The sequence below is a fragment of the Corticium candelabrum genome, chromosome 11 (assembly GCF_963422355.1).
Source record: "Corticium candelabrum chromosome 11, ooCorCand1.1, whole genome shotgun sequence".
NCBI classification, from domain to species: Eukaryota; Metazoa; Porifera; class Homoscleromorpha; order Homosclerophorida; family Plakinidae; genus Corticium; species Corticium candelabrum.
Window position 1 is genome coordinate 2,281,658 of NC_085095.1, and position 22,500 is coordinate 2,304,157.

At 39.9% G+C, this 22,500-nt stretch overlaps 5 protein-coding genes across 9 annotated transcripts in view; 2 read left to right on the plus strand and 3 right to left on the minus strand.

Moving 5' to 3' along the window:
* LOC134187075 (syntaxin-binding protein 5-like) overlaps window positions 1–6,366 on the minus strand; it is a 17,258-nt gene extending 10,892 nt beyond the window's left edge. Inside the window, exons 1-10 of one of the 2 annotated variants that reach the window (XM_062655192.1) lie at window positions 6,252–6,366; window positions 6,090–6,187; window positions 5,913–5,994; window positions 4,940–5,040; window positions 4,514–4,648; window positions 4,386–4,449; window positions 1,802–1,885; window positions 1,627–1,747; window positions 1,503–1,563; window positions 326–483 (exon numbers count right to left, since the gene is read on the minus strand). In XM_062655192.1, coding sequence (XP_062511176.1) covers window positions 326–483; window positions 1,503–1,563; window positions 1,627–1,747; window positions 1,802–1,885; window positions 4,386–4,449; window positions 4,514–4,648; window positions 4,940–5,040; window positions 5,913–5,994; window positions 6,090–6,187; window positions 6,252–6,338 — 991 coding nt within the window. In that variant the 5' untranslated portion in view covers window positions 6,339–6,366. Of the gene's footprint in view, window positions 1–325; window positions 484–1,502; window positions 1,564–1,626; window positions 1,748–1,801; window positions 1,886–4,385; window positions 4,450–4,513; window positions 4,649–4,939; window positions 5,041–5,912; window positions 5,995–6,089; window positions 6,188–6,251 lie in introns of those variants that run through there. The other variant, XM_062655193.1, reaches the window with a different exon arrangement.
* A 316-nt stretch (window positions 6,367–6,682) lies between these two features.
* On the minus strand, window positions 6,683–11,968 carry LOC134186338 (ribosome production factor 2 homolog). The gene is made up of 10 exons (XM_062654270.1): window positions 11,923–11,968; window positions 11,729–11,861; window positions 11,631–11,668; window positions 11,533–11,572; window positions 10,630–10,711; window positions 9,098–9,174; window positions 8,507–8,606; window positions 8,334–8,436; window positions 7,575–7,719; window positions 6,683–7,022 (listed from the first exon to the last, which is right to left on the minus strand). The coding sequence occupies exons 1-10, from the start codon at window positions 11,934–11,936 to the stop codon at window positions 6,825–6,827; spliced, it is 930 nt and encodes a 309-aa protein (XP_062510254.1). The 5' UTR covers window positions 11,937–11,968; the 3' UTR covers window positions 6,683–6,824.
* Window positions 11,969–12,253: 285 nt separating this feature from the next.
* Window positions 12,254–18,356, minus strand: LOC134186336 (uncharacterized). 3 transcript variants are annotated; one of them, XM_062654266.1, is made up of 11 exons: window positions 18,266–18,356; window positions 17,810–18,193; window positions 15,430–16,558; window positions 14,685–14,749; window positions 14,530–14,616; window positions 14,369–14,473; window positions 14,224–14,307; window positions 14,099–14,164; window positions 13,937–14,038; window positions 13,044–13,245; window positions 12,254–12,971 (listed from the first exon to the last, which is right to left on the minus strand). In XM_062654266.1, exons 2-11 carry the CDS (start codon window positions 18,185–18,187, stop codon window positions 12,382–12,384), a joined length of 2,808 nt encoding a protein of 935 aa, XP_062510250.1. In that variant the 5' UTR covers window positions 18,188–18,193; window positions 18,266–18,356; the 3' UTR covers window positions 12,254–12,381. The 3 variants fall into 3 exon arrangements, with proteins under 3 accessions (XP_062510250.1, XP_062510249.1, XP_062510248.1); XM_062654265.1 differs by having other exon boundaries at window positions 12,254–13,245; window positions 14,257–14,307; XM_062654264.1 differs by having other exon boundaries at window positions 12,254–13,245.
* A 75-nt stretch (window positions 18,357–18,431) lies between these two features.
* LOC134186337 (di-N-acetylchitobiase-like) lies at window positions 18,432–19,832 on the plus strand. Of its 2 annotated transcripts, XM_062654269.1 has the most exons (2): window positions 18,432–18,490; window positions 18,573–19,832. In XM_062654269.1, exon 2 carries the CDS (start codon window positions 18,764–18,766, stop codon window positions 19,637–19,639), a length of 876 nt encoding a protein of 291 aa, XP_062510253.1. In that variant the 5' UTR covers window positions 18,432–18,490; window positions 18,573–18,763; the 3' UTR covers window positions 19,640–19,832. The 2 variants fall into 2 exon arrangements, with proteins under 2 accessions (XP_062510253.1, XP_062510251.1); XM_062654267.1 differs by lacking the exon at window positions 18,432–18,490 and having other exon boundaries at window positions 18,538–19,832.
* Window positions 19,833–20,047: 215 nt separating this feature from the next.
* LOC134186575 (GPN-loop GTPase 2-like) lies at window positions 20,048–21,645 on the plus strand. Its single transcript, XM_062654563.1, has 5 exons — window positions 20,048–20,471; window positions 20,810–20,966; window positions 21,030–21,190; window positions 21,283–21,419; window positions 21,508–21,645. The coding sequence occupies exons 1-5, from the start codon at window positions 20,082–20,084 to the stop codon at window positions 21,581–21,583; spliced, it is 921 nt and encodes a 306-aa protein (XP_062510547.1). The 5' UTR covers window positions 20,048–20,081; the 3' UTR covers window positions 21,584–21,645.
* Window positions 21,646–22,500: the final 855 nt, after the last annotated feature.

The window sequence follows — 22,500 nt, forward strand, 5'->3', positions numbered from 1 at the left end:
CAGAGAAAGGTGCATACATAATCCTGACTGGCAGCAGACGCCAACTGAAGCCACAAGAAGATGATGGGACAAAGAAATGACAACAAGAGACCATCCAACTGTGAGACGAAGGCAAATGCTAAGCTCAGAGAGCAAGATAAGATGCGTCCACAACCTTGAAAGACAGACAGACAGACAGACAGACAGACAGACAGGCAGACACACCGACAGGACAGAGAGACAAACAGCCAAACAGACAGATAAACAGATGGACAGGTAAACAGACAGATAAACAGACAGACAAACTAAAATGACAAAATATAACACACTGCACTTTCCAACTCACCGTTCTCAAACAACTGCCGACATATACAACCAAGACCAATAACGGGCGCATCCAATGGCAACGTCACCTTCTTCTCATCACATAACACTGTCACCAATCCACGACGTACTTGATGCTGAGACTTAAGCAATCCACCAGCAAACACAATCATAGGGTCTCTACAGGCAAACCAGCACTTTATCTCAACACACACACACACACACGCACACACACACACACACACACACACACACACACACACACACACACACAATATATATATATATATATATATATATATACAACTCTCATTTTAATAACATAAAATTAAATAGAAATTTTGTATTGATATGTTAAGCTGTTCAAGAGGTATTGTGTTTACAGGCACAGACAGACACACAGACAGACATACAAACTGAAAGACAAACACACAAACAGACAGACATACGAACTGAAAGACAAACACACAGACAGACAGACAGACAGACAGACAGACAAACACACAAACACAAACAAACAGACAAGCAGAAAGACAATAACATAGACAGACATACAAACTGAAAGACAAACACATAAACAGACATATAAACTAAACAACAAACACATAGACAGACATATAAACTAAAAGACAAACACACAGACAGACACAGACAGACATACAAACAAAAGACAAACACACAGACAGAAACACGGACACACATACAAACAGAAAGAAAAACAACACACAGACAGACAGACAGACAGACACAAACAGACAGACAAGCAGAAAGACAATCACATAGACAGACATACAAACTGAAAGACAAACACATAAACAGACATATAAACTGAAAGACAAACACACAGACAGACACACAGACAGACATACAAACTGAAAGACAAACACATAAACAGACACACAGACAGACACACAAACACACAAATATACACAGACAAACACATCAACACAGACAGACACAAAACAGAAAGACAAATACACAGACAGACATACAAAGTAAAAGACAAACACATAGACAGACACACAGACAGACAGACAAACAGAAAGACGAACACACAGACAGGCATACAGACAGAAAGACAGACAGATCAAACAGAAAGACAAACACAGACAGACACACAAACACACAGACAGACAGACGTCATTGTACATACATACACCACCAAAATAGCTAACACAATATATTCTAACATAACCAACCCGTCCGTTCTGCTCAACCATTCTATATGAGTGACGGGCGAGAGAGCCTCACTTTGTCCTCCTAAAAATCACAAAATGCCTCAAGATACAAATAGCATTCATTCACATTACAAAACTTTCTGACCATGAACTGTAAATGTGTCTGACGGCATCTCGTGTTTTGGCGTCCAAATTGTCAAGTGACCGTTAGAGTGACCGCAGACAAACTTGCTGCCGTCGTGCAACCATGAAACACAGTAGAAATTCTACATAATAAAATCACAGGCAAGTTACGAGTGCATCGCAGATGTCGTACTTACAGACGAATATTTGAATCGCATTAGAGCCGATTGCGATTTGAGATCCCACAGAACGGCCTGACTCTTTCTATATCCAATCAAAATCTAATAGAACAAAGTAATGACACTTTACACGTCAAGGCAATTAAACTAGACACGTGACAGACAGACATTTGAACATCCTAGAATGCAACAATTTCATGTAGAATTTTCTATTACTTTAATTAACCTCTGAAAGAGCCCAAGGCGTTTAATTTTAAAGGAACATTTTGGCCACATGCGATAGTAAATTGCGCCCAGCATACACCTTTGATTGTTGGTTACCAACAATCAAATTGAGACATTTGACGCATTTGCAGAACGAGATATGCTTACATACGCTTTAACTGATTAAATGATAAATTCTATCGGACGCGTTTGTAACTTTTTTGATCGGGGCTCCAACTTCTCGAATATCTACAGTAGATCGCAGTTTGCAAAGTGTGCTGTTTGGTTCAGTAGCTGAAACACTTATGCACAACTTACTCATACTTATGAAGCGGGCAACGCTTTTCTAACGTAACGCTGAAGAGGGTTTTGTCGCCATCACATGTAACATCACGTGACATCGACAGCAGTTGGTGAAGCGCGGTGGATGCCAAAACAGATCCGAATGGCGAAACAGATCCGGACGCCAATACCGCTCGCCTCTTTATCCTTTTAGTTGTGTTAATGTGCGACAGACCACGTATGGACAGCTGTTTTTACCACACACCAAAGGAGGCCCTGTCGTAAATACTGGACTCAACTGTAACTTCGCGTTGCAGATAATTCACGTTCTTGTCACTTCCATCAGCGCATGCAGCCCATTGCTTTTTGCCACAAATGTACGTTAGCACACGTTTCTGAAATGTTGCATTAACACAAATCTCCGAAATGTCTCTTTAAGGAAACAATTAACCTGTATTATGTCTCAATGATCGCACAGGAACTGTCAAATGAGCAGAGGTGGTTATTGTATGATTGCCAGAGCCGCCACACTCGATTAGAAAAAATATGTAAGCAGCCTGTGGATACAATGACCCCAACTATTTTTTGTTCAAGCCTACTATCCACAAAGCACATCTTGTCAACCTACATGATCAGTTAAATCAATAAAAGCTACTCAACAATAAAGTAACATTACGTGTGGTCTAAATACAGACATGGGCATAATTATGGAGCCACCCCCCCCCCCCCATATCAGCTGAGGCATGGAAATCAAAAGAACACTAAAGATTTGTGAATACACCTGCTGACCCACTGATTCTACATCAAATCATGCTACAGTATTTGGGTATTTATATGTTCTGATTGGACGTTTTGACAACCAATAGCAACAAAAAGATCAAGAGAATGACCAGACTAACCGCCGCTGCCATGCATTACCATGTCCAACCCGCGTCCATGTTGTGATGTCACAAGAGCAGACTCACAATATGCGAGTAAACTGAAACGTATAGTCTCTATTTAATCTTTGAGTATGTCTTCAGACATAAACAAAGTCATTTTATTGTTTAGAAGCTTTTTGAAAACTGTTTTGATTATTAAATTTTAAATTTACTGGTTGAACTGACAGCATGCAAGAAGCAGTCGTGTATCGATCTCAACAAGTCAAACATCACCCCCAATCTAAGATAGGAGGATGGCACAATCAGAGCCATTACCTTACCATTATAACTTGTTCTAAAGTGCAGCTGTCACATATAGATGCATGTACTTGCAAGTGTCTGAGAAAGTCCAATAATTTTTAAATCTAAGTCACATGCTCAGGGTGGCTCCATAATTATGCCCACGTCTGTATATTAAATAACGTTAGTTTATCAAAGTTTGGCCAGTAGAGTGATACGTAACACACTTCTGATAATATTTCAGAAGTGGATGATACTGGAGAACATTCATGCATGGTAAACAAGTGGAGTGCATATACCGGGTCCAACAGTTAATGGTACATGGAATTTCTGAAACAGCGCCCAGGACCGCAATACGGACAATTAGATTTTTATGGAAGAAAATCCATTCCAACAATCGCCTGGGTGCTACATAGGAAACTACGGAAATTAGCAAAAATGACTTGAGTACAGTACATGTACCACAGAGTAGGCAAGTGTGAGGCCCATCATGCATACTTTGTCTATTATAAACTTAGGAGTACAACCAGACCTGACTGCCCTCTTACGCTTCTTGCCAGGCATTTCTTTAGAGGCTAATTTATCTCTCCATCTCGTACCCTAGCTCTACCGGTCAATACCCAGCTCACGCGACGTAAGGCTGACATTGCTTCCGAATTCTTCTTTCAGCTTTCTGACAAAACCTCAACTTCTGTTCTATAGTGTAAAACAGCTGTCTGGTTGCTGTAGTATACCGGTACTTACACTGTAGTATGGTAACACACGTTACTAATACAACCTCGGAATATTGACCAACTTCGAGACACAAGGTCAAATCGCGGGTTGGGCACTGTTTCTGAAATTCCCGATACATACATGTATTTCAGCATCTGTTAATTATGACTTTCAAATAAGAATCATCTGCCGCTTGTAACTTATTGATCAGATCATTACTCGAGTCACACAAAAGCACCTACCTTGTTTGTGTCTGTCGGCTGCTCAGACAGAAACACTACACCTCCAGGTTTTTCCCTCTGCTGCCTGTAGAACAATATCTAGTAATCAACAACTTATGCATGTAATGAGCATTAACGATGAGTCTAACAATGTGATAGCCCGATTCCATCGAATAACATAAGCAGAGAGACTGAGGCTATGCGCGTCAACAAAGCACACGTTTCCACCGTCTGTACCAACGTAGAGCCACTGCGATTGCAGAGGAAGACAACAGCACGTCACTCTAAACAGCAACATCAAGATCACAAACAAGGAAGAAAATACAAATACAAAACGTGTGTACACCAATCTGACCAAAAAGACAAGACAACCAAGACACTCAATTGAATAAATTGAATTAACAATTGAAATACACTTAATTTAATTAGTTATTTATTGAATAACAAACAGACACACTGACACGCATGCAATCAAATGATACAACACAAACACACTGTGACAGACAAAGAAAACAACTACACAAAATGGCAAATGAACATAACGAAGGACAAACGGGGCACCAATGCAAATGTACTTTTCTCTGTTAAACTTAAGCTGTTGAACAATGCTTGGAACTTTCTGTCTCAAACTCCACATATGCAAGACTTCACCGTTAGTAAGACTAATCAGGACGCCCTTAAACAGAATGCAAGTATCAACCTCTGACACACACACACACACACACACACACACACACACACACACACACAGAAACACACACACACACACACACACACACACACACACACACACACACACACACACACACATACAAACACACACAGAAACAATCAGACAGACAGACAGACAGACAGACAGACAGACAGACAGACACAGACAGACAGACAGACACACACAGACAGACAGACACACACAGACAGACAGACAGACAGACAGACAGACAGACAGACACACACACACACACACACACACACACACACACACACACACACACACACACACACACACACACACACCAGCAAATCTAGTCAACAGCAACAACATAAGAACCAGGTGGAGCAGTTATGAGAGTCAAAGAAACTGACAAATTGATCAAATTCTGTTAATTAAGTTTAAATTTCATTTAATTAAAACTTCTTTAGTGCTAACAGCCTTCATTAAACGTATTATACTAATTACAACATGCATCAAAAATAAGTTTTCTGAAAAGGCTAACTGATGAATGTTTCACTGTCTGAATGTGTTGGTCCCTGGAAACGCTCCAAATTTAGACTCACCACGCCCACCACCAGCATTCAGTCAGTCATTCTGTCCGTGTATCCAGTCCTTCTGTCGGTATTCAGTCATTCTGCCAGTATTCAGTCATTCTGTAAATTCCGTCATTCTGTACATTTCAGTCATTATGCCCGTATTTGGTCATCCTGTAAATTTCAGTCATTCTGCCGGTATTCAGTCATTCTGCCCTTGTTTCTGCTAGTTTCTGCTAGTTTGCAAAATTGTCGCAATCCGATCCTTCAGTCGTAGTAAACACACGCGCAACCAATTACCTCATTGATGAGAAACAGCAGCTGCAGTATTTCAGCCTCCTCTTCATGCTCCACATAACTATCTATCCCTGTGTCTCCCATAGTAAAACAACGTCAAGAATCAACAACCTCCGCACAGGAGCTACTTGATCATGACAATAGCTGTAACTTAATCATTTTTGTAGAGCAAAAGGATATATTCTAATGCCGCCTAGACGTGACCCAACAGCAAAAATACCCAGCACCGGATCAATTGCAATAGCTGTCGGATGCTGAGGTAGACCATGACGTACAGTCTAGAAAACAGAGCAGAGCAAAAATATTTGCTGAATTCGTTTTCTTGCCTTAGTGTCCGCGTACTTTTTTCAGTTTGAAGTCGCTGCACTTTAGAACTTCTTCTATGTCGCTTGGTCTGGAGCGGCACGAAGGGCGTAGTAACTTTTTCATTGCCCTGTCAAACAATGACTCGGATGCTTGACAGGACGCCCGTATATACGGGATGTCAAATAGGCGGAGCAAAACAATACTATATACCCGTATATTTACTCGGAGTCCCAACCCTTTGCGCGTTGTCTACACATCACTTTTTAGTTCCTTTCGCTGCCAGTTTGTGCCAACTGCAGCTGTAGGACTCTTTTCCATTGCTATTAGTGGCCTCTGTTGACGTCATTACTAGACAGTGTTCTCGACTGTACCTACGTAGACGTCTATTTGTCTTTGATATCGATAGTTTCCTAGATCTATAGCTAGACTGATCAATACTCTGTTGGATATCATATACGTACTAAAGTCGTACTTCTACTAATACGTATATTACCCTTTATTAGCTAATTAAACAAATATGTTTTGCAAGTACACGTGTACAGTGTACAGTTACTGTAACGCATGCGCAATAGCACAACAGAGCTCACTTCCGATTTCATTCATCTACATTTATGCAACTTTCTTTCTTTTAAAAGCAGTTTCTTCTACATGGCTATCAGACTCTGCTGCAAGTTTTCGTTTCTTTCGAATTTCTTTCAATCCCTTCATCTTCCGTGTCTGCAATTTGCTCAAATCTTGTCTCTGCATGTGAATTCTACCAGTCTTTGTACCAAAAGCGTCGTAACCCACGTTTTTCTTCTTTTTCGCCTGAGTAAAGCAAAGCTTAGGGGCTGGTCATTATTAAGTGTCCGGAGGGGCTGGCAAATTTGCTAGGGGGTCATAACTTTGAAATTCAGTGATTTGCAAGGGTCACTAAGCATTTGAGTTACCTTTTGTTGGGGAGTCATCATTTTTCAGGATGTTTATGTATACAATTGTATGCAAGAACAGTATATTTCTAGGGGCTTTGCACACTTGCATTGCTGAAAGCGACGATTCCTGCTTTACTTGTTTTGTCAGCGGGTTGAATAGAAAGGACCAACTTTACATATCATACCTAGACACAGTTGAGCCCTGAACAGACTACTTTTTATTGTACATACCTAATTTATTATCTAGACTGCATGTATATGCACATATATGTGGTCATCTAAAGTAAGCTAACCAACAGAGATTGGGGGCAGAAGATTTCAGCAGGCATATTTTGCAGGGGTCACATATTTTGTGGACCTCGAGAAATTTTGCCAGCCCCCCCAACAATCAATATAATGACCAGCCCCTTAATTTGCAACGCTAAATTCTCCAAGCCCACTCACAAACCTTCAATTCCTTGGGTTGCTTTAGAGCTTCCCTCATTAGATCCTCAGACGCTAAGTGAGATCTCCTCATAGAGAAGTCAAGTGACGGACCTATCTCAACTAGTTCAATGCGAGGAATCTTTCCTCCAGATTTCTTTAAAGCAGTCCTGAACAACAGACAATATCACTAACACTATAGATATGCTAATCTAAACTGACAAAAACTAAAAGAAAAACAACAAACTGCTGAAACATGCAAACAGTAGCTATGCATCGTTAAACACACTAAATTTGCTTTTAATATTGTCAATTCCTAAATGTCTCAGTTGCTCTTCGCTTACACCTACAGTATAGCAAACTATACTCTCAGACATTTAAAGTTACACAACAAAACAAATTGTCCAAAAGAACAACCTTCACAAAGACTTTGAATAATTCGCTGACACAAAAACAAATCGCAAATTGTTGTGTTGTTGTTGTATGTGTTTATTGAACGTACATGTAAAACTCAACTGTCATATCTCAGCTTTGCATATTCTAATTCTCTTCAATCTTTTCCTTCTTGCAATACGTTTTGAAAAAAAGATTTAAAATTTTTAAATCACAGTCTCGTGCAACAGCTAATGAAAAAGAACACACAACCTGTAAATTGTACTAGTCAGTCTCACAAAAAGAAGTTCTGTTTCAACAACGAGAGCAACCTGTGTCTTCAAGACTACAGGTACTCAACGAGTTACAACATTTACATTCTAGTTCACTTTAATCCTACATCAGATCTGACCTGTAACTTCTCATGTAGACTTGGTCACCATTTGCTGTAAAAGACAGCACGTGTTCTAATCCTCTAAGGCTCATCTTATCCACATAACCTCGACTGAAAAAATCTATCAAGCAATTACATTCAACCAGCGTGACAAAGTCCAATTTGAGAGAGAGAGAGAGAGAGTACAGTACCTGTTAGCAAGCTTTTCAATCTCTTGAAATCCTCTGACTGATCAAAACGATCACCAGAAAAGACAAGACAAGGTTTGCAGCCAATGCTGCATTTCTCAGTCTAACAGAAATAGAAAAAGTACTAACAACTGGTACAACAAGTTGACTAAGAAACAAGTGACAACAGGCCTAGCAACAATACACCACATAATACATTTCCTCATACTGCCTATAATAATACATTAATTAAATTGCAAATAATTATAATGCATGCCTTTCATGCATATTTCTTTACATGAACACGTGAACAAGAAATGAACAAACAGCTGTGCATAAGTCTAACAAGACAAGCAAATAAAACACACAAACAACAAACAGAGAACACACACACACACACACACACACACACACACACACACACACACACACACACACACACACACACACACACACACACACACACACACACACACACACACACACACACACACCAGCACCAAGATGGGCATGCAAACAAACAATATTATAAACCAGCAGACAATAGATGAAAAGAACAAATACAATGACAAAAGGAAGGAATTCAACTTTCAAGTCTTGCTAGGTCTGTCTCACTTGAAACTCCTGCATTGGCTTCATATGATCGATTCCCAGCTCAATCATGTCCAAAACATGGTGGTTGAACATCCTTCCTAACACAACATCCCACACATTACCCGTACTACACTCCATTTACCTGTATACATGTATAAAAGTAATACAATCAAGCAACCACCACCATCTACCGTAAAGATGCTGTTAACACATTAAAATCTCTCTAATCTAATCCAAATGCAGTCATGTGCATAACTTCACAAATCCAAGCCACAAACGTTCGAGACATTCAGTTTCAGATTATTGAGCATGTTGTACAGCAAGGCAATACATGTAGACAAGTACGGATGAGAAATAGACAAATAGGAAACAACGTCGTGCACCATCTTTGGTGAGCAGTACGGCAATCGACAAAGCACCCTTTCTAAAGCCAAACGTTTTGATAATTATGGGCGCACCCAAAAAATTGTCTGATTGGGTAACCCGCCCGCTCGTGTTTGGAGGGCCGCTGAGTTTTTTATATTTAAATATGTTTTCTGTTGGCCTGGGCATATCCATGTCCAAGGGGGCACATGTTTTGAAAGATGGCAAGATTCTTCGTGTGCCTGGCAACTGTAGTCTTTGTGAGGTATTGCAGGAAGTTGGATTCGGCGATCAAGTGGACGATGTACTCAGCATGCAAACTGCAACCACAGACACTTCCACCAAACAAGACGCTGAGTTAGATGAATCACGATGATTAATTAAATAAAAAAACTTAGCCCGCCCGTCTTTTTCCACTGTATGTTACAAGGGGAGGATATAGCTTTGTCCCCAGACTCTCTCGTGCTAGTCTTGTCATGCTTGGAATTGTCATATGGGCACAGGACAAGACTAGCATGAGAAAGTCTGGAGATGAGGCAAGGGCGGATACAGGATGGGGCACCTGGGGCACGTGCCCCCTCCCCTCCCCGGCAGTGCAATACTAGACTTGAGTTAGAAGACTGCAATTTGACTCTTTGCATACCTGAATGCAATTGTTCTACTTCAGTGATAGAAGGACCTTATGTATATGTACTGAATGCCATGTTCTGGTCTGTGAGGAACCACCCGGGAGAGCTAACTCAGCGAGGGAGAGGTAACGACCTACCCAGGTGAGTGCAGCCACCACATGACATGGTCTGGTCTGCGAGGAATCATCCAGAACAGGTAAATAACTATCCGGGTGCCCCCAGCAAAGAGTGCCCCTGTATCTGCCCCTGGTTACCTCAATCAGACAATGTTTCAGTGCGGCCTAATTGAATAATCTAGCAGCTATGTGTGCCAAGCGTGATACAAAGCTGTTTAAATTAGCCAGATTCTACTGTACAACATACAAATTTCCAACAAACAAATTACTAATGCAACTTTATGTACATAATTATTTAAATATTTATTATTTTATTAATTTATAATTATATTATTTATTATTTATTATTTATATAACTTATTAAATTTATTCATTATTCTTGTTGTTGAGTATGTTAGCATTTATCACATATAACAATATTGCTATTTTATTAACATTCTCTTACCAAATACTAAATTATTGGGTCTTTTCTTGGAGTGCGTGCCGAAAACAAAGAGTGACGCATCACTCTTTTGACTAAAGAATTCCTGCACCAAACAATATACCACAATCATACATAAATAATACAAATATATATAAATAATACAAATATAGATAAATAATACAAATATAGATAAATAATACAAATATATACATAATACAAATATATATAAATAATACAAATATTGATAAATAATACAAATATATCTACATAATACAAATATATATATATATATATAAATAATACAAATATATATAAATAATACAAATATATATAAATAATACAAATATATATAAATAATACAAATATTGATAAATAATACAAATATATATACATAATACAAATATATATATAAATAATACAAATATATATAAATAATACAAATATATATAAATAATACAAATATTGATAAATAATACAAATATATATACATAATACAAATATATATATAAATAATACAAATATATATAAATAATACAAATATATATAAATAATACAAATATATATAAATAATACAAATATATATAAATAATACAAATATTGATAAATAATACAAATATATATACATAATACAAATATATATATAAATAATACAAATATATATAAATAATACAAATATATATAAATAATACAAATATACATAAATAATACAAATATATATATAAATAATACAAATATATATATATATATAAATAATACAAATATATATAAATAATACAAATATATATAAATAATACAAATATACATAAATAATACAAATATATATAAATAATACAAACATACATATATAATCATAAACACACTAATACATAATTACTATAACTAAAGATAATCTACATGACATCACAAACAGAGAAAAAATTTTACCAGCGACGTTTGATCTTCAAACGGTCTTAGAATGTTCTTCCTACAATAAACGTCACACACACAGAACTATCAAAGTGGAGGTCATCAGGGTAAATTACTTTTGCAACATCCGGGCATCTGGTTTCTTTAACGCGTGCTGGAGCATAAGAAACCATAGAATAACAAGTTCTGACGTCATCAATACAACATGGCGTACCAAATCTTTCAAAGCTTTCATTACAGTGTCATTTGTCCGCCCACCACGAATGAATAAAGCGCTTTTAACGTTCTCGTGCACCTTGGGAACTCTCTCCTCTAACCATCGCTTAGAGCGACGGTTCTTAGGTTTTCTAGTCATATCCAAAATATTGAGACATGGGAAAAGTAGAATGAAATGAGCACAGCACTTACACTACGTCTCCCATATAGCGAGGTATGGCGACAGTGTTGCCTCGAAGTCCCGAGACCTCTCGCGCTAAGAATTATTTGTATACAAAAATTAATACTGAAATGTACGCAAAACAGCTGCAACCTCAAATATTTGTGACTTTCCATTAACGCATGAATAATTATTTAATTAATCGAAGCTTAAGTGCACGTGCGCAAGGGTTACAGTAATAGTACTGTACTAATATAGACGAAGGTGGGGAGAGAGTGGCTCGAGTCTAGTACTAATACCATTTTGGACCAAGTAAACCCAAGACCGATTGGAATGCATAGCGTGCCCTCATTATCGCTGGTGTGATATAATCATATCATTGTATTAATTAAATACAAATGTCTCTAACTTTGCTCGTTGATGTCAATTATTGCCAAACATGATACATGTTTATGCTAACAATACACACAAATTAGAATAAAATGGAAATACTAGTTCCATTTCAGACTTTCTATTGATAGTAACTTTCTATATTGTTCACACACCCCTCCTGCTGTGATGAGCTCTCCATTCTGAGTTGAGAATGCAGCATGTGCCCACCGTTTGTGTGTCATGTGTGGAAGAGGAAGCCATTTGGTAGCTCTCTCATCATATAACTCTACAATATTAGAAGAAGAAGAAACAGACATCTGCTGTGTCGTTCCTCCAGTCCCCACCAGGCTGTTACTGATTGATGTCATTGCACAGTCATAAGAGGTTGTAGGGGGGATTGTTCTCCATTTTCTAACACGGACATCTGCACACTCAACAACATTACTATGGTAAGGTCCATCAGTCCATCCTCCTCCTACAAAAATTGTGTTGTTTATAATAACAGAAGAACAGACAGTACGTTTTGTTTGCATGTCAGCCATCTTAGACCAATGACCACTGTGAAGGTCACATACGCATACCGTCTTCACTACCTCATCTGACTTAGTCACACCACCCACCACATACAGTGAGTTGTCATGAAGAGCAACAGATACACCATCCAACTGCAGTTCGTTTGGTAGAACTGTGAGAAAACGCCATTTGTCATCTTCATTCAAATAGAATTGTTCAATTACAAACTGATCCTTATCTCCATCATACATACACACCAGACACACACCTTGATGACACACTACATTCCTGATGTCACCATTCTTTCTGACAAACTTGTCCCACTTATCACGTTTAGAAGTGAGAACATGCAGATTACCACCATCACTTCCTACCACTAGTCTGCCTTCAAGCTCTCCCATCATATTATATGAATACCAACTGTCATAAGGCATGTGTACATTCCACTGTGTCCATGATGGCAGACTGATCTAAAATCAAACATGTACAATAGATGGAAACAACTAAAATGATAAAATTTAAATAAAAATCCAAACAAGTCAAACATCATTTGCACATATATTTGCATGTCTGATTCAAGTCTGAAATATATACATAATCAAACTTCATATAATATTACTAACACATAATATAATGTCAAACTTCATATCAGTAACAGATATTGTCGGTTGTCACAACCTCTACAGCAATACTGTCTGTTCATGCAAGTCTGCTGTCAACAATAGTTCACATGCGACAATTTCCTGCTGTGTACAGAGTGTAAAAATACAGAGTGTACGAATACAGAGTGTACGAATACAGAGTGTACAAATACAGAGTGTACATGTGTATAAGCAAGCACAAGTTTGTATAAACAATAAATAAAATATCACATGACATGCAAACACACATGCATGTGCTTGCGTACACACACACACACACACACACACACACGCACACACACACACACACACACACACACACACACGCACACACACACACACAAACACACTCATACAATCAACAACTGTAAAAGCATAATAATTACAGTGTTATACAGTACACCTCTTTCCATTCTATTACAAAATGACAGCAAAAATTCAAATAATAAATAAGATATCTACACAAAGCCAGTGTTATCATTTCATTCTTAGTCTACGAAACATATAAACGATTGCTCACCATTGGATCTGTCTTAGTCTTTTTCTTAGATAACTTGAGATTAGCTATTCGTGTTTGTAATCCATCTAGCAATGTATGACAGCATGACGTTCTCTCCGCCAACTAAACATCGAATTCCATTAAAATAAACTCAAGCAAAAACCAAACAATAAAATGTTGCACTTGTCGTCTCTGTGACAACTTTGTCTCTACTTCTTCTTGCAACCATTTGATCATATCAAGCTTTTTCTGAAACAAGTTACAAAACACAATTATTTAATGTTCAGTATGGACGTACCGGTACATACATAAAAATCTCTTGGAATGGTAATCTTTCTCACTTTCATTCTTGTAAAACATGCCGCACTGGAATTCTGGTCTCCTACAATGTGCTGTGGTCACACACAAACAGATAACCATATATAGTTGTTCAATACTTCTGTCACTTGTTACCTGTGCTGCATGACCAATTCTGTCATTCTCAAGTTCGTCCAATGCTAGTGTGTTCTGTTTGCTTGCGTTCTTTGCATCTAGAATGGTTTTTTGTAATGTCATGATCTACAAACAGATCTACTTCACATGTCAAATAAACAGAAATGCCTCACATGCATCACCTGAATTTTAGATCTCCTCAGACCATCAGTTAAGCCATAAGCAACGTCAGACACATCACATATCTGTTTGTTCATGTACTTAAATTGCTACACAACCAACACACACAGAGAAATAAATATCATGAGTTCAATGCGAGTAAAAGGATAAGAAATACTAAATCGATTGCTGACAGTGACAACATGGTCATCTGGTTAATTTTCAAAGTTCTCATGTTACTTCCTACACAAACAATCAAACACCATCACTATATTTTCACGCAGACACAGCTATTTTCAATAATATTATTGAGCTGAGCAGTAGCATGCAAGTCAGTCAAATACCAAAATATTGCTCTATTTGTATGTAGCATTAAATGCTGAATAGTCATACGTATTTCAAGAGTACATTGTAATAGTTTAGCTTCTTGACAGTTTCTCATATTGGTATAACTAACACACAAATGGCAATGGAAAATGGGTAAGGAGCTGCCATTAAACGGTAATGCCCCCAGCCAGATGGCTGGGTAGGAGCTATGGGCCGTGCTAAGCAATCTCCTGGAGCCTGGCCAGGTACTCGCAGGAGCACCGACTGCGATGCCAACTGTAGTGTGGGCACCCGAAGTCCCGCCCGGACCCCAGTAGCTGGTGGACTTTGCCGCAGTCAGAGGCCTTTGCCACCCCAGTCAAAGATCAGGTACTCATCTATACTCCTCAGTCGAGAGAGGAAATTGTGTGTAAGTTTCTTGCCCAAGGAAATTATGCCATAGCTCGCCATCACTGTGACTTGAACCTGCAATTCTGCAAGGTCCCGGATGTAATCACTCCATAAGATGACTCTCTAACCAACTGAGTTATCGCACCACACACACACACACAACAACAACAACAACAACAACAACAAAACAATGAGAAACTGCCTACCTTTGTCCATTAACACTCTCTCCATGCTCACTCCCAAATTGATCAATTCTACTGGTGGCAAACCACCTAGCCTAAACTTGACTCCAAGTAACTCTGGAAATATCCATTTCAATGTTTGATACAGTGCAATGCATTGTTCTTCCACTGCTAGCACAGAAAAAAGTCTAACGTAGTCATCCATTCGCATTTGAAACAGAACAAGAGATGAGCATCCAGTTGCTCCCTTATAATGAATGTGATCCTCTTTCACGTCCATGAAATCAGCAACAAAAGAAACTAACCGGCTCCTGTGCCTTTCAACACGATCTGGTGCTACACCAACCAAGTGAATTACAGCTATCTTGTTGACTGTGTCACCAAAGAATTTGGGATCCACATTACCAGCTGGCGGAAAACTGTACAAAAACATTACATTCTCTTTTGCTATTTTATAACATTTTCGACACATTTCTCTAATACTCTCCTTCCAGTTCTTGACATTTTCTTTATCTATCTTTCTAAAAATAAAAGTTGCACTTGGAATCCTTTCATCAGCACGCAACGATTTGGAACAAGGTGGATCACTAGAACTTTCATGGGGTCTTTTCCTTTTGAGTGTCTCACTGCTGTCAGATTGACCAATCGTTTCCCCACTAAGTGGACGGTTGGCATCAATAGGAAGTAAAGATGGATTTTGGACTTTCAGAATTTCACTTACAATATGGTTTTGTTTCTCCACATTACAAAGAATCTTACAGAATGCTTCAAAGGATCCCTTTCCCTTACAAGAAAGAATACATAGAAGCCTGTCTGATCGATCAGTTTCAGACACTGCCTCTTCTTGCAGCTCTGTGTGTTCTTCTTGAGAAAGTATATTAGAACCTCGAAGGTGATCCAAAAACAAGCATGGGCGAAGAGCAGCTATAAGATCTGAATGGCAATGCTTCAAACGCTGTTTCCACTCAGAATCTACCTCTTCCTTTGAAGGTGTAGTTGCTTCCACTGTTGATCCACTAGTCCCATCTTTCTGCTGCAACAGTTCCTCCCTCTCTCTGGTGCAGTTGTCTTCAGTGGGTGCAGTCGTACTAGCTTGCTGCGCATGCTGAACAACTTCTGTCATGCTTTTTTCCTGTCCATTGAGCCCATCACACTGCACCCAAATATAAAAACCATTTCAATCAAGTTTTACTATAAACTAAATTACCTAGAACAAAACCTGTACTAGTGACCACCTCAATTTAGCAGCCATGCACCTCTAACGTGTAACCACTTACTCTACAGGGACAATACTGCCATCTAATAGTACCTTATTACCAGTAGCTGCTTAACATCTATTCCATCTCCAGTAAAGAAAAACAACGCCTCATGGGGTAGTTGCATACCTCTTCTACAGGTAAAACTATAGACACTTTCCAGTCTAAATGTGGCATAGAGTGGTGTACGTACTTTACAGAATAGAGATGCACAATCAGCCACATTTCCAACAAATCCATAAACTTACAATATGTCTAATTAAGATTTGTAAACAAGTTCATACATTCTCACAAATACAGATCACAAAATATAGGAGATAAAGTCTATGCACAAATCAAACCTCTATAGTTTAAGTAGCTGGGGCACGTTTCTTTTACCTCCACCGGCTAATCCGGATGAGGCAGTAGAGTTCCTGCACGTTTCATTTACCTCCACCAAATAAGGCGTTGGAGCTCCACCAGCTCCACCAACTCAACCACCTTCTCACTGGTTGAGCCAGTGGAGGTTCGGTAAAGGTAGGTCACTGCACATGCTCACCTCTAAGAGAAGAGATATCAAGCCATTGAAGATAAGAGATATCAGCAAATCTGATTCAGCAAATCTGATTCATCAGCCAGAGAAACGGCAAGAACGGCTCCACACGCAGTCAAAACCTCACTAACTTTGTCCATTTACTCAAACAACACACTGCACATGCTCACCTCTACCACCGCGTCTCTTCCTTGCTTCCACCCTGTTTACTTCCACTCTACCAAAGTACCTCTACCGCCTCATCTGGATTAGCCGGTGGAGGTAAAAGACATGCACCCCTGAAGTGTAGTAATTTTCTCCCTTGGAATGTTATTGCATCTGCTACACATGAACTAATCAAAACCACCAATAACCCATATAGTATGTAGAGTCAGACCCAAATGTGGCATAATAAAAATAAAAAAGCATTCAGCAACAATGAAAATAACCACATTTTCAAAATTTCGATATTTCAAAATTTGATAGTAAACTACACTTGAGCGCCATTGGGTAAGTAATTCACGAGACTCGCATGACCTCTCTATATATGTTGATAATATTCTCAGTTTCACCATTGTTTTGAAGCACGTGCGCGCACACACGCACGCACACACACACGTTACACAAGCATAGGCACCTGCTCATTAGATTCTGATTGTTGGATGGTCTGCTGTTGCTGTACCGTCTGCAGATCGCTTACAGGCTGATCTGCACATACCACGCCTCCTCTCTTCATAACCTCCCTTACAATATGCTGCTGTCCTGCCGCTTCCAAAACTTCACAAAATCGATCCAGGACATGACTTCCACTTCCCTTGCGCGGTAAAACGTCGCACAAAAGTATCCGACAGCGCTCTTCCTCTGTCGGACAATGCCTCAGTATGTGAGCTTCTTCTGTAGAGATGAGACGATGGGAGATCAAATGGTCTGTTATGCTAGACACACACAACTTTTTAACAAGTTGTGGCAGATTGTCCAGTACGTATTGTTGCCATTCATCCACTTGAAATGCCATGATGATCTGGAAATCGAAAACGGAAATTGAACGTAGCAACAAAATCGTACGTCTCGAGTAGATAAACAGTGCACTAACAATGATCAACACGGTGTTGGTGTCAGCACTAGCAAATTCCCTCAATTCCTTGATTCTAGACTGACAAACGACTTACTCAACTGACGACTGGCAGGTAGCGCGCGCTAAGCTATTCTAATAGTCCGCGCAGCCAACGGAAGTCAAAGGGAGAGATGCTGGCTGCGCGAGACTAGCAGTACAGTACCTACCGATCAAATTGTTTTGATAAGTGAGAGTGAACAGAAAGTACGCCTAGTAGTACAAAGTGTTTCTGATTTGCTTTACCTACATTACGCATGCGCAATTTCACACAAAATGTTATTGTTAGTTTTCTTCACGTTTCTGAGCTATGCATCAGCGTCATGTCCATGCTCGGATGAAAGTCACTGCCAGCCAATAGCGTCACCGCCAAAACAAGAGATCTTTGCCTTCTCCACTGAACCAAACAACTGGCGTCAATACGATTGGTCGAAAGTGACTACTGTTGCCCTATTCCGCAATCCAAACGACCCAGAACTGATGTGCTACGCTCACTCTAAAGGAGCACGAGTCGTTTTACGGGGACTCTTTTCTGTGGCCAAATTGACAAACAAAACAGAACGAGACTTGTGGTTGAAAACTCAAGTAGAAATGGCCAAGGAGTATCACATGGACGGCATTAATATTGATATCGAGGACCCTATCAGTGACTCTGACTCTGCCCTACGAGACGATCTGACGCAGTTGGTTTTCGACACCAAAGTGGCTTTCGCTGGTGCGATACCCGGATCGCAGGTCTCCTTCGATATTGCCTGGTCACCAGACTGTGCCGACGGTCGCTGCTATGACACAGTGGGACTGGCCAATGTTGTGGATTTTTTAGTTGTTATGTCGTACGATGAGAGAAGTCAGATACGCGGAGCTTGCATCGCAAGTGCGAACTCTCCTCTACCTCAGACGGTGGAAGGCATCGAGATGTTTAGAAAGTATGGTATCCCGGATAGTAAACTTGTATTAGGGCAACCCTGGTATGGATACAACTATCCGTGTATCAGTATGTCAGATGGTAATATTTGCCATCTCGAAGAAGTGCCATTTCGAGGAGTTAATTGCAGCGATGCTGCTGGAAGCGAGGAAAACTATAGCGATATACAGAAACTTTTAATAAACTCAACAAGTGGAAGAATCTGGAATGCAACGTTGTGTGCTCCGTTCTTTGACTACGTTGCTTCGGATGGCAGACGACATCAAGTGTGGTATGATGACCCACAGAGTATTGGGATGAAGTGTGATTATGTGGTGGCGAATGGCTTGAGAGGCATCGCAATGTGGACGTCGGACTCATTGGATTACAGTAATACGCCTGATGCTCGTGCACAGACAAAGGCCATGTGGGATGCACTGCCTACGTGGTGACATTGAATGCATGCATAACTGCAGTAGTGATCTATTGACCGACAGCTAGAATATGCTCAGCAGTATAAGTACAAGACCTGTCATTGTTACCTACTACTTATCTCGTCTCTTGCCTTTTCTACGGTATCATTTGTATTGTTCTGCTAGTGACCAGCTAGACTCTTGAGCCTAACAGGGACTATGCTGCACAATACACTCTCAGAATTAGCATATTAATAAACCGAGGAAATCACGTTATTATATACTATTATTGTCAGTGCATAGCTAAGCTCTTAACTTTGTTCAGAAAAATCGTAGATCATAATTCGTAGTCGCACAGCTCCTCTTAACGCGCGCGCGAGGAGAGCGGTGCCCGCCCAAGTCTAATTATCCGGGAGTTCAAAACAAGCTAGCGTGCGTTCCCCAGGGATCTGATGCTGTCAAGTCTACCGTGCACACAAAGATGCCATTCGGACAGCTTGTTATCGGTCCACCCGGCTCAGGCAAGACGACTTACTGCCTAGGCATGCAACAGTTTCTCCGACAACTCGGCAGAAATGTATCTGTAGTCAACTTGGATCCAGCCAACGATTCTCTGCCCTACCAATCAGATATCGACATGTCAGAATTGATAAGAGTGGAAGATGTCATGTCCATGTTGAAGCTGGGACCCAATGGAGCGTTGATTTATTGTATGGAGTTCTTGGCTGAGAACGTTGAGTGGTTGAGGAGAAGACTACAGGAGCTCAAGAGTGACTATGTCTTGTTTGACTGTCCCGGGCAGGTGGAACTCTACACACACAATACTGCAGTTCGAAATATTGTCAGTGCACTGCAAAAATGGGAATATAGAGTATGTGGTATGGTGTGTGTGTGTGTGTGTGTGTGTGTGTGTGTGTGTGTGTGTGTGTGTGTGTGTGTGTGTGTGTGTGTGTGTGTGTGTGTGTGTGTGTGTGTGTGTGTGTGTGTGTGTGTGTGTGTGTGTGTAGGACCTAGCTGAAGTTCAGATTCAGCGGTGTGTGTACATACATAGTTTTTAGCATTCTATATCTGTCTGTCTCTGTGTCTGTCCATTTGTCTGTCTGTCTCTCTGTCTCCCTGTCTGTCCTCATTTGTCTGTGTATATACCAACATTACTAATTCCCTATTTATCTGTGTTTTCACCTAAGTTCTACTGCTCTCATACTTCAGCTTGTTTCTGTCCATTTGGTCGATTCACATCACTGCAGTGATCCAGGCAAATTCATTGCCGTCCTACTAACATCACTCTCAACTATGCTACAAATACAACTCCCCCATATCAATGTCCTATCCAAGATTGACTTAATTCAACAATATGGAAAACTTGGTAAATGACCAATATTTTAATTAACATTTTTCTGACGACTCGTAATCGTTCAGTGTGTTTCAGCATTTGGGTTGGATTTCTACACAGAGACATTGGATCTCTCGTACTTATTGGACACTCTTAACGACGATCCATTCTACAGACACTACAAGAAACTGAATGAAGCAATCAGTGGAGTGGTAGAGGATTTCAGTCTCGTATCATTCGCAACATTAAACGTTGAGGTAATACCAGATGTCAGTACACTGTTTACATTAGTAATCCACGTTCCGTTTGTTCTTGCTACTCGACTGCACTCTGACTTACGAGTGTACAGGACAAGGAGAGCATGGCAAGCATTCTCAAACTGGTCGACAAAGCCAGCGGTTACGTCTTCAGAGGTTCTGAGACGGGGTACAGTGACATGGCATCACTCATGTCGTCCGCCACTGGAGCAGACTTCGACTTTTCTCGATATCCTCACTATTTTCAATGACTGCCATTTTATTAGCACGTGTACACCCTGTATCAACCATTTCTGTCCTTGACTGTTTACTAGCACAGATGCAGCCATTCGAGAAAAGTCTACGGAACAAGAGGCTACGAGCGATGACAACGAGCAAGAGATGATGTCATAGTACACTACTGTCATGCTTGTCAGTAAAGGTGAAGAACTGACGTTTGCTTGTAGATCTCTACGTATCGAATCAGAGCAACTGTTGATGGTTCAAAATTAATTTTAATAACCTTTGTTTATTTCTTTATTTGAGAACAGAATAAAATAGAGAAAAATCAAGATGCAAATACTGACATATACAAACAACATTGAAGGATCTCTAGCTATCCATCTCGCTGACGTCAATCTAATAAAAAATTAGCTACAAATCATTTCCATCTTTCCAAGATTACATAAGCGCTGCCGAGCATTCCTCCTCATGAAAATCGAATTGAAAAAATTTTAAGTCAAAATCAGCATCAATGGCTGCTCCCTCACCACCATCTGTAGCCCTCAACAGCAAACAACACTGGCTACCTCATTGACTGCCAATCTAATAAAAAATTTAACCTACAAGGCAGTTTCCATCTTTCCACGATTATAGCCGCTGCTTAGCTCTCTTACTTTTGGAAAGTGAATTGAAAAAAGTGAAGTCACAATCAGCATCAATGGCTGCATGCATGCAACATGCACCATCTAGCAGGTCTCGACATCCGAGCAACACAGCTCGAACGTCTAACTGTAAAAACAGTGTAGAGAATAGAGAAGAGAAGGACGACAATCAGGAGATGCGAGTGTTGTCTCTTGATCGTCTGTCTGGTCTGGTCACTCCTACCACCTTGCCACGGGTCAGTGTATCCTGCTGCGAATATCGCGATATTTCCACTCGATTTCGAGCCGCTGCGGAGAAATAGCCAGCTGTAGATGATTAACAAACGAACGTCTAACATTTGATGCTGTTTGTTGGCTGTAAACGGTCGATAAGACGTCAACATCGGTCAAACCCTCCAAACCTGCTTGTCGTTGCTAACGTCATGCTGCCGAGACGGCGGCGCGAAA